The sequence below is a fragment of the Myxocyprinus asiaticus genome, chromosome 38 (genome assembly GCF_019703515.2).
Source record: "Myxocyprinus asiaticus isolate MX2 ecotype Aquarium Trade chromosome 38, UBuf_Myxa_2, whole genome shotgun sequence".
Classification (NCBI taxonomy): Eukaryota; Metazoa; Chordata; class Actinopteri; order Cypriniformes; family Catostomidae; genus Myxocyprinus; species Myxocyprinus asiaticus.
This window is the reverse complement of record NC_059381.1, coordinates 17348414-17360479: the sequence shown is the minus strand read 5'-3', so window position 1 is coordinate 17360479 and position 12066 is coordinate 17348414. Positions and strand designations below refer to the sequence as shown.

General features: G+C 48.5%; 1 protein-coding gene across 1 annotated transcript; it reads right to left on the bottom strand.

Annotated features, from left to right (window-relative positions):
* Positions 1-10048: 10048 nt before the first annotated feature.
* LOC127428911 (olfactory receptor 5M3-like) lies at positions 10049-10969 on the bottom strand. Its single transcript, XM_051677586.1, has one exon. The coding sequence runs from the start codon at positions 10967-10969 to the stop codon at positions 10049-10051; it is 921 nt and encodes a 306-aa protein (XP_051533546.1).
* Positions 10970-12066: the final 1097 nt, after the last annotated feature.

The window sequence follows — 12066 nt, the reverse complement described above, 5'->3', positions numbered from 1 at the left end:
TTTTATTTTTAGTAATGCTTGTTTATTCTGATCATGTGAAATTGGCTTTGATTTGAATTTCTGCAACAATGTTTTATATCCTACCTGACAAATAAATTGTTATAATTTGATTTATTCTGAATTCCTCTGAAATCATTACTGGAGCTTTAATATAGGAGGAAGCCATTTAAAGACTCTCAGTTTGAATTTAAGCCACTCAGGACAACCAGGTAGGATAACCACCTAGGACAACCAGGTAGGACAACCACCTAGGACAGCCGGGTAGGATTTGAATTTCAATAGACCAGGGTAGACCATACTGGAGCTTTAATATAGGAGAAACCACTCAGGACAACCGGGAAGGAGAAAGCCATTTAAAGACTCTGTCACTGCTCACCGCCCGTCTTTGCAAGTTGTATGTACGTGACTAAGTGGCAATATCATCTGGTTATGAGAAAAGCCAAACCAGATGATATTAGTTAACCCTACAACCGCTGACTAAGAACGGAACTTGCTATCCATTTTCGGGAGGTTTACGTAATTTAATAACGGCCGGCGTAAGTCTCCAAAGATCAAAAGGACAATGAATAGAAGAGGATTTAGAGTAATAAATAACCTAAAAATGTTAAATTAAAAGAATGATCAGAAATTAATTTGAGCTTAAATATAAATTAGAGGTCAATTTAAAATTGGAGTCAGATTAATATAAAATTGGAGTCAGATAAAATGAATAAAGGAATTAAATGTGTGAATTAACAATAATTGATTTACTTCAGTGCTCAGAAAAGACAGAACAACACAGAGACCTTCAAGGACAATTTATTGAAGTTCCGCTCCGGAACGGATAGAAAATTATCCATAGAAAATTATCTTTTCTTCTTTTTTTTTACACCCTCGAGCCTTCCCTGGCTCTGCCTCCCATGACTCAGCCTTCCATGGCTCTGCTTTACCTGGCTCCGCCTCCCATGGCTCCGCCTTCTATGTATCCTCCCCTCGAGCCTTCCATGGCTCTGCCTCCCATGGCTCCGCCCCTCGTGCCTTCCATGGCTCCGCCTCCCTTGGCTCTGCCCCTTGAGCCTTCCACGGCTCCGCCTTCCCTGGCTCCATCTCCCATGACTCCGCCTTTCATGGCTTCGCCCCCGAGCCTCTCACGGCTCCGTCTTCCATGGCTCTGCCCCTAGAGTCTTATGCGGCTCCGCCTGCCTTCGTTGAGCCTCTCCCGTCTCCGCCTGCCTCCGTCAACCCTTCCTTGGCCCCGCCCCCTGTGTCTCCTACTGCTCCGCCCTCAATCCCTGGATCTCCACCTCCTACGGCTCTGCCCATTCCACCACAGTCTCCACTACCTGTGTCTCAAAACCCCGATCCTCCTGTGGCTCCGCCAGCTCCTCCTCCGGTTCCTCCTCTTGAGACCCAAATCCCCTATTTTCCTGTGGCTCTGCCAGCTCCTCCTCCGGTTCCTCCTCTTGAGACCCAAATCCTCCATCTTCCTGTGGCTCCGTCTCCGGACCCATCTCCACCTCCGCCAACTTGACCTCAAGTCCCTACTCAGTGGCTGCCTCCCAGGCCCCCTGACCCAGTCCCTGTCCTGCGGCTGCCTCCTATCACCCTTTACCTAACCGTGTTTGGAAGTGATGCCCCCTTTTGGAGTAACCCCGCCCCTTCTTATGTAACACCACCCTCTTTTGGAGATTCCATCTCCATTTGGAGATCTCCGGCCTGCAACTGTACCTACTTGGAAATATGTAGGCTATGTGCCGTGAATAAAGTCAATTTGTAGTAATCTACTCGACACATTAATTTTAATGTCTTCATATGAATAAAAAAGGACAGATTTTCTAGTGCTTTCAAACAAACATAAAAGTTCAGTACACCCTAATGACATTTCAAACCTATATGAAAACATATGGGGTAATGAGAATGCCGGGCATAAGCAGAAGAATATCTGATCTGTTCTTTTTCATACAATGAAAGTGAATAAGGGACTAAGACTACCAAGCTTTGAAAATGATGAAAAAAAAAGTAAATTGCAAATCCATTTATTTAAGTGTGGCGTTGTCAGGATACATCACACCAGATTTGATGTAAATGACGAGACACACAAGAAGCGATGGTATTTGGGGCACTTCACTTCTACAGGTCATTTTTGATTTAGAAAACTTAGATGCACTACGTGTCTTTTACTTGAAGCTTTGTTATGTTCACAATCAACAGTGTCCTTGTAAGAAAACTACAAAAGTAAAACGTACCACTGTGAAACGTCCTGCTCAAGTCCTGCTTGTGAATGTGGTTCGTGTCGATCAGCTTGTTCTTCCAAACTTTCATTATTGGACTCGGACTCAAACTGGTACGGCAAAAACCGATGCCACTGTTACTGTAGTTACAATAGTGTTTACAGCTGTTAAGGAAGCGTGAAACTTAGTTATGGTAAATGGTGTTACATTTCCGACACATGGTTGATCAATCAAAACAGACTGGGCCAGCTGATCAATCAGAGCAGACTGGGCTTTTCAGAAAGGGGGACTTTAAAGAGACAGGAGCTAAATCAGTTATCAGCATTTGAGTAGAGGATGAAAATAGGAGATGCAGCAATGTACAGAATGAGAAAAATAATGTTCCCTATCTGTCACTCACTCGATGTTGTGTCGATGTTGTGACACTAGGGGTCACTCTTGGGAGCCCGAGACACCTCTGATCTTTGATAAAAGGCCAATGAAAATTGGCGAGTGGTATTTGCATGCCACTCCCCTGGACATACGGGTATAAAAGGAGCTGGTATGTAACCACTCATTCAGATTTTGTCTTCGGAGCTGAACGGTCATGCTCATTGAGCTGAATACTACTGTTCATTCACCTCTGCTGGATCTGACGGCACATTTCAGCTGCTTCTCCCTCCTTTGCACTGGTGCACTGCAGAGATGCCCCTGGGCGCTTCGGCAGAAAAAAACTAGAGAGTATATTTTCTGAAAGAGTTTTTCCCCTCTAAAAGAGTACATATTTCTCTAAAAGAGCGCACACATGCAACGTCTTTTTAAAGATGCCTTTCCGTTTGTGTGTTATTCCTGGTTGTGATCGTTATCTCTCAACTTCAGATGGTCATGATCGCTGTCTTTCGTGTCTGGGCTCCCCGCGGCTCCCCGCCTCGGTCCTTCTACCTACAGGTATGAGGCCAGCACAGCTAGCACTGGGGGTGATTTGGGGACCCCAATGGGATCGTCTCCGCCGGGTATCCCCCCGCGGACTTCCCATTCCCCAGCACGCTCGTCTGCCCCAATCGGGCTGACTCGTCTCAGGGCGGGTTCAACATCTTGTCTGGTGCCCCGGAAGATGATGAGTTATTGAGTGCAGCATCGGAGAGCGGGCTCGTCCCATCTGACATTGAGGCTTCGGCTGGGCTTCCTCCTTCGGGAACGGTCGCCCAGTCTCAGGCCAACACGGAAATGACGGACATGCTTGCCCAGGCGGCCGCGAGCGTCGGGCTAGAGTGGAACCCTCTGCTCTCCCCTGAACCCTCGCGGCTCGACGATTGGTTCCTGGGCTCGGGGCGCCACTCACAGCCACGCCCCGCCCACATTCCTTTCTTCCCGGAAGTGCATGAGGAGCTTACAAGGTCATGGGAGGCACCTTTTACTGCCCGGTCCCGATCTTTCAGCTCCCCCGCTCTCGCTACCCTCGATGGTGGAGCGGCCACGGGGTACTCGGTGATCTCCCTGGTGGAAAAGGCCCTCGCGGTGCACTTGTGTCCGCAGAGCACCGCCAACTGGCGCGGGTGCCCGAAGCTCCCATCCAAGGCCTGTAGGTTTACGTCGTCTCTGATGGCTAGGGCCTACGGTGCTGTTGGACAAGCCACCTCCGCCCTGCACGCCATGGCTCTTCTGAAAGTACACCAAGCCAAGGCACTAAAAGAACTGCATAAGGGTAGTTCTGACCCAGGATTGAGGCAGGAACTGCGCTCGGCAACCGACCTTGCTCTCTGGGCGACGAAGGTCACAGCGCGGTCTCTCGGGCAGGTGATGTCCACTCTCGTGGTCCAGGAGTGCCACCTCTGGCTCAACTTTTAGAGATGTGAGAAGCCGACAAGGCACAGTTCCTTGACGCCCCCATCTCCCAGGTTGGCCTGTTTGGCGACACCGTCGAGGACTTTGCCCAGCAGTTCTCGACTGTGAAGAAGCAGACAGAGGCTATAAAGCACATCCTGCCCCAGCGCTGCTCAAGATCCCACACCCTGTCTGCTCATCGCCAAGGGCATCTCCTTGCAGCAACATCTCCGGCTCTGCCACAGTCCGCCCCCATGGCCCGGCCCTGGCATGCAGCCAGGGGCAAGGAGACCCATCTCTCTGGAGCTGGTGCACAGACCACTCCATCCCCCGGTGGAGGGCCGGGAGGAGAATCTTTTGTTTCTTTTTTTGCCGCATGCCCCAGAGGCTGCGGTACCCAAAGGTTCAGCAAAAGAGCAGTTTCCTTGTTTCCTGGGTCACCTGTCCGATGTGCATGGCAGTTGTCACGACCGCCATCCACTGTTCCTTTTTGGCAGGGTTGTCATTACCTTGCATGCAGAGATCGCGACCCTCCTGAGCAAGGGCGCAATAGAGCCTGTCCCTCCAGCCGAGATGAGGAAAGGGTTCTACAGCCCTTACTTCATCATACCAAAGAAAGGCAGTGGGTTGCGACCAATCTTGGACCTGCGAGTACTGAACTGGGCCTTGTACAGACTCCCGTTCAAGATGCTGATGCAAAAATGCATTCTAGCAAGCGTCCGACATCTAGATTGGTTCACAGCGGTAGACCTGAAGGATGCGTACTTCCACGTCTCGGTCCTACCTCGACACAGACCCTTCCTGCGGTTTGCCTTCGAGGGCCAGGCGTACCAGTACAAGGTCCTCCCCTTCGGCCTGTCCTTGTCCCCTCGCGTCTTCACGAAAGTCGCGGAGGCAGCCCTTGCCCCGCTAAGGGAAATGGCCATCCGCATTCTCAACTATCTCGAAGACTGGCTGATCTTAACTGATTCTCGAGAGTTGCTATGCGCACACAGGGACCTTGTGTTGGGTCTTGCCCAGCCTGATGCTCCGCAAATGTCTGTTAGAGAGGCACCCCTGGCCAGGGCCCAAGGAGCCGCTACACCCCTGGTAGAATGGGCTTGTAGCCCTACCGGGGGCTGCATGTCCTGGGCGACATATGCCATATTTATGGCGTCAATGAGCCAGTGGGCGATCCTCTGCTTGGAGACAGCACTTCCTTTCCACTGTGCACCAAAGCAGACAAAGAGCTGCTCAGAGATTCTAAAGCTCTGTGTGTGATACAAATAGATGCGTAAAGCGCGCACCAGACACAGCGACGACAGGGCTGGGTCTGCCTCCTCCTGGGGCAGCGCTTGCAGGTTCACCACCTGGTCCCTAAAAGGGGTGGTGGGAACCTTGGGCACATAGCCCAGTTGGGGTCTCAGGATCACGTGAGAGTAACCCGGACCGAACTTCAGGCACGTTTCGCTGACAGAGATCGCTTGCAGATCATCTACCCTCTTGATGGAAGTGAGCGCAGTCAGGTGCCTCGTAGAGGGGGCCCTAGCCTGAGTGATCGTGTCTACCACCACGGGTGGGGGGGTGGGGGGGGGACTGTCGCGAGGAGCGTGAGGTCCGAGAACCACGCCTGGGTGGGCCAGTAGAGTGCTACCAGGACGACCTGATGACCTTGCACAGGGTGTGTACAAGTAGGCTCACTGGGGTGAAAATGCATATTTGCGCATGCCAGGGGGCCAGCTGTGTGCCAGCGTGTTTATGCCGAGGGGGGCCTCGGTCAGGGCGTACCAGAGCGGGCAGTGGGGAGGATTCTTGGGAGGTGAACAGGTGCACCTGTGCCTGTCTGAATCGACTCCAAATCAGCTGGACCACCTGAGGGTGGAGTCTCCACTCTCCCCTGAGGGTAACCTGTCATGACAGCGTGTCCGCTGTAGTGTTGAGGTTGCCCGGGATGTGAATGGCTTGCAGTGACTTGAAGTGTTGCTGACTCCAGAGGAGGAGATGGCGGGCGAGTTGTGACATACAACGAGAGCGCAGATCGCCTTGGCGGTTGACATATGCTACCGTTGCCGTGTTGTCTGTCTGAACTAACACGTGCTTGCCCTGGATCAACGGCCAAAACCTCCGCAGGGTGAGCAGAATTACCAACAACTCAAGGCAGTTGATGTGCCAATGCAGTCGCAGGCCCGTCCACAAGCCGGCGGCTGAGTGCCCATTGCAAACAGCGCCCCAGCCCGTTTTGGAGGTGTCCGATGTGACTATGACATGCCTGGAGAGCAGTTCTAGGGGAACACCTGCCCGTAGAAATGAGAGGTCGATCCAAGGGCTGAAAAGACGGTGACAGACTGGCGTGATGATCACGCGATGTGCCCCGTGGTGCCATGCCCATCTCGGGACTCGAGTCTGAAGCCAGTGCTGAAGCGGTCTCATATGCATCAACCCGAGCGGGGTGGCCACCACTGAGGATGCCATATGCCCCAGGAGCCTCTGAAAAAGTTTCAGTGGAACCGTTGTTTTCTGTTTGAATGCCTTCAAACAGACCAACACAGACTGGGCGTGCTCGTTCGTGAGGCGCGCTGTCAAAGAGACAGATTCCAACTCCAAACCGAGAAAAGAGATGCTCTGAAGTGGGAGGAGCTCGTTCTTTTCCCGGTTGAACCGAAGCCCTAGTCGGCTGAGGTGTGAGAGCACCAAGTCCCTGTGTGCGCACAACATGTCCCGAGAGTGAGCTAAGATTAGCCAGTCATCGAGATAGTTGAGAATGCGAATGCCCACCTCCCATAGCGGGGCAAGGGCTGCCTCTGCGACCTTCGTGAAGATGCGAGGAGACAGGGACAGGCTGAAAGGGAGGACCTTGTACTGATATGCCTGACCCTCGAATGCAAACCACAGGAAGGATCTGTGTCGAGGAAGGATCGAGACATGGATGTACGCATCCTTCAGGTCTACCGCCGCAAACCAATCTTGATGCCAGACGCTCGCCAGAATGCATTTTTGTGTCCGCATCTTGAACGGGAGTCTGTGTAAAGCCTAGTTCAGTACTCACAGGTCCAAGATTGGCCGCAACCCACCATCCTTGATGATGTCGCCGAATAGGCCATCCTGGGAGATGGGGGCAGCAAGGAATCGTGTCCTGTTGGCCTCACCCATCTCGACCAGGTTGAGCCAAAGGTGGCGCTCCTGGACCACTAATGTGGACATCGTCCGCCCGAGAGACCACGCTGTGACCTCCGTTGCTCGGAGAGCGAGGTTGGTTGCCGAGCGCAGTTCCTGCATCAATCCCAGGGCAGAACTACCCTCGTGCAGTTCCTTTAGCGCCTTGGCAGACTTGCAGGAGAGCCATGGCATGCAGGGTGGAGGTGGCTTGTCCAGCGGCACTGTAGGCCTTGGCCGTCAGAGACGACGTAAACCTACAGGCCTTGGACGGGGGCTTTGGGCACCCATGCCAGGTGGCGGTGCTCTGCGGGCATAGGTGCACCGCGAGCGCCTTTATCCACCGGGGATTGCCGAATAGCCCTTGGCCGCCCCACCATCGAGGGTAGTGAGGGCGGGGAAGCTGAAAAGATCGGGACCGGGCAGTAAAAAGTGCCTCCCATGACCTTGTTAGCTCTTCAACCACTTTTGGGAAGAAAGGAACGGGGGCAGGGTGTGACTTTGAGTGGCTCAGAGGGTTCAGGGAAGAGCAGAGGGTTCCAATCTAGCTGACGCTCGCAGCTGCCGGGGAAAGCATGTTGTCATCTCCGTATCAGCCTGTGACTGGGCAATCGTCCCCAAAGGGAGGAGCCCAGCTGAGGCTTCCGACTGGACGAGCCCGCTCTCCGATGCTGTGCTCGAGAGCTCATCACTTTCGCGGGCTCCGAATAAGAGGTCGAACTCGCCGTGAGATGAGCCAGAAGCCCTCATCCGGAAGCCCGATCGGGGCAGACGAGCGTGCTGGGGAATAGGAGGTCCACGGGTGGATACCCGTCATAGGCGGTCCCACTGGGGTCCCCAAATCACCCCCAGTTCTAGCCACGCTGGCCTCATACCCGTGGGTAAAAGAACCAAGGCGGGGAGCCTCTAGGGTGGCTTGCTTTCTTACAAAGGCGAGCCGTGACCGCATCGTTGCCATGGACATGTCCTCGCAATGAGAACATGACAATCCACGAACGCTGTCTCTGCATGAAAGACAGTGATCGTAACCGTCAGAAGCGAGAGATAATGAGCACAACCAGGAATAACACACAATTGGAAAAGCATCTTTAGAAAGACGCGTCTTTAAAAAGACATTCCGTGTGTGCCGCTCTTTTAGAGAAATATACACTTTTAGAGAAATATACTCTTTTATTTCTGCCGAACCGCCCAGGGGCATTCTCTGCATTGCACCAGTGCAGAGAGGGGAAAAGCTGCTGAAATGCGGCATCAGATCCAGCAGAGATGAATGAACAGTTGTGGGAATTCAGCTCAGTGAGCATGACCATTTGGCTCAGAAGAGAAAATCTGAATGAGTGGTTGAATATCAGCTCCTTTTATACCCGTATGTCCAGGGGAGTGGCATGCAAATACCACTTGCCAATTTTCATTGGCCTTTTATCAAAGACCAGAGGTGTCTCGGGCTCCCAAGAGTGACCCCTAGTGTCACTACATTGACACAATGTCGAGTGAGTGACAGATAGGGAACAAAAAGGGCAAAATAAAATGAATAAATGAATGTTACTTGTGACAGTTACCATCGACCAATTGTCACCAACAATTTATCAATGTGATATTCACACAATGTAAACCTACTTGATAATAAAATACCAATAAGAATTGGAATAAATTATACAATCCAACAGAAGACAAAGTAAATTTGTTCAGCTTTGAGTGATACTCAAAAAGTCTACTGTGACGAGGAGGAGGGCGGGGCCGGGCCGTGACTACGCATGCCCGGCCCCCAATCGGGCTAATCAGCCAAGGAGAGGGATAAGTGCAGTGAATATGGCAGTTCAAGAGAGAGAGAGCCACATGCAGCTGCCATGTGTGTGTTTATGTTGTGTGTCTTTTTGTTTAAGTTCTTATTAAATATTATTTTGACTGTTCAGCTGGTTCCCGCCTCCTCCTTTCCCAACCTTAACCTTGTTACATTGGTGCCGAAACCCGGGAAGGAGGAGGGATGCGCTGTCATGGAGTCCTCGCCACTGCCATCCACACAAAGCAGCAGCCGCGGCCAAACACCTGGATGTGGAGGAATGGCCGCTGTCTGGCGAGGGGAGGTGGGGCTCACTGCCGGCCACCTGGAGCGGTGGAGCCGCTGCCAGGGGTGGAGGAGTTCCCTACCGGCCGCCAAAATGCAGAGGGGCATTCCATCCGCCAGGGGTCGAAGGACTGGCTCCAGTCCGCCCGGGGAGGAGCAGCTGTCGTCCACCAGAGGGTGGAGGAGTGATCGAGGCCAGGCGACGGCGTGTCTGGGAAACCAGCGAGCACGTTTTTTTTCTCTCTTTCCTCTCTCTCTCTCTCTCACTGTCGCTCCGCCTTGCCCTTTCCCTTTCCTCTTTTCTGTTTTTGTTTTGTTTTTTTCCTCCCCTCATCCCCCTCCCCAGCCCTAGAGAGGCAGGGAAAAGCCTGCCAGCAGGCGCAGCCAGTACGTCATGATTTATCTGTGTGACCGCTCACAGTGCTGTACATAGTGATGACAATAAGACCACAAATTTTGCCCATTATCATTTTAATTTTATACACTTTGATACATTTGTTATTGGTGTAGACATGCTCCTTAAACTGATCTTATTAACAATGAGTTCAGTCATACTTTCATGTCAATTCTTATGCTTCTTGTGTTCCATGTCAGTTTGTGTCAATTCTGTTCCTAATTGAGTATAATTTTTTCTAAAGCATAATAATATTAATCATCTTTAGTGCATGATGCATTGTAACCTAAAATACATGTCCTCATTAATTTAGGTTTTATGCACAAGCTGAAGTTAAAAATAAGGGATCAGTATTGTATCCTAAAGGGCCTTAAAGAGGGTTATGTTTTGTTTAGACATAATAGAATACAGCAATCAACAGAAAAGAACATAATTCTTTATCATTCTTTAAAGATTTTTCTGGATATTACTGCATGGTTTTAAGACTCTTTTGCGGACCTCTGTGAGTTTTAAGCCATAGATTAAAGGATTTACAATAGGTGGCACTATAATTATCTCTAAAGCCAAAAAATTACGCAGATCCACTGGGAAATCACTTGAGCCATATCTGTTGTACATCATGTCAAATAACATTGCAATAGTGAAATTTATCAATGAACAAATATGAGGCACACAGGTCTGCCAAAATTTCTTTCTGCACTCTAATGATGCTTTACATGCAATAATAAGCTTTACATAGGACACAGTAATGATAACAAAAAGGCCAAAATAAAATGAAATACAAATAAGTCCATAAATGTTATTGGTGACAGTTGATTCACACGAGAGCTTTACTATTGACCAGTTGTCACAGTACAATTTATCAATATGATTTTTACACAACACCAACCTATTTGATAAGAGAATACCAATGAGCATAGTAATTAATGGTATAGTCCAGCAGAAGACAAGTAACATGATACAAGTAAATTTAGAGTGATAGTCTAAAGGTCTACATATGGCCACATGTCTGTCATATGCCATCACTGCTAATGTACAATAATCACACATAACTGAACAGTAAATCACAAAAGCTTGTAAGGCACACATGTAAGAAGGAATGACATATGAATCCAACATTAAATCATGCAGAACTTTAGGATAGAATCCTGTGGCTCCATATACCCCATTTATACACAGATTGCACAAAAAAATATACATTGGTTCATGAAGGGCTCTCTTTACAACAATGATCACACAGAGCCAAATATTCAGAAACAATATCATAACATAGAGAAATAAAAAGCATGTGAAATATATATTTCTATAGGATTTAGAGCCTTTTGGTTCCATCAGGGTGAAGGCTGAATAATTGGTAATATTATCCATTGCCAATGTTTAGTCAAAATATGAATTAGTCCCAACAGTGTACAAAATAGAAAAATCTATATATCGAAAAAAAAAATAAAAATAAAAAAATAAAAATAAAAAGTGGATTTGATTTGGTAAAAGTTCCACAATGGTACAATTAAAATAACAATTGTATTTAAAGGTATTGATAAGCAATAATGTATTTTACAGTATCAAGCTTTAAAATATAACATATACCATTGCCTTGCCAGAGTTGCCATCTTTCATGTCCACAATTATGAAATAGAGGACCTGGCATGCTTATAAATAGTCTTTTCCTCATAGCAAATTCTCAGGACATTCAATAAACCTTAGAGAATATCAAATCAACTCTGTTTGTCTTAAATATGTGCTTTTCAATGTAAATTGAACAGTTTTTGTAAACATAATCTGAACTCTTAATATGTTTTAGAATAATGACCTGAAACTTCAGTATTTTAATTTTCTGTAAATCAGTGGTTCTCATGGGGAAGGTGGAAAACGAATTTATGTTTCAAAACTAATTTAATTTACAGTACAAAACTAATTTAAGCTAAACTTAAAGGAATGTTCTGGGTTCAATACAAATTAAGTTCTATCGACAGCATTTGTAGAACAATGTTGATTATTTTTGGAATACTGCTATAATGTACTGTAATGTTGATTTTTACTTATCCCTTGTTTTTTTTAATAGTAAAAATCATGTGTGCATAGTATGGCACTTACAAAAGTGAACAGGCCAATTCACAAATTGTTAAAATATGTATATATATATATATAGTGATTCAGAATGTGTGTTCATCTGCCTGATTCTCGGCGGGCTGGCGGAGAAATCAGAAATGCCGACTTGATTGAAGATGGAAGAGAAATCTTTAATCTCTTCACTTCTGCAGGCAAACGGATGAAGATGCGGATTGCTCGGCGGTCTCCTTCGGATCCATTAGAGTGTTCGGTTGAACACAGAGTAATCTCAGCTCGTCCAGCGAGATGGAGATTGTATGGCCACAGTTTCAAGTCGGACGTTACTTACTTGTGCCACGAGGCTGCACCTGAGGACAGTAGGAGTTGAGAGTTCGATCCTTTAGTGAGCAAGGCTT

Coding starts and splice junctions, on each gene's coding strand:
- LOC127428911 (XM_051677586.1), bottom strand. CDS start 10,969: ATGGATAATATTACCAATTATTCAGCCTTCACCCTGATGGAACCAAAA.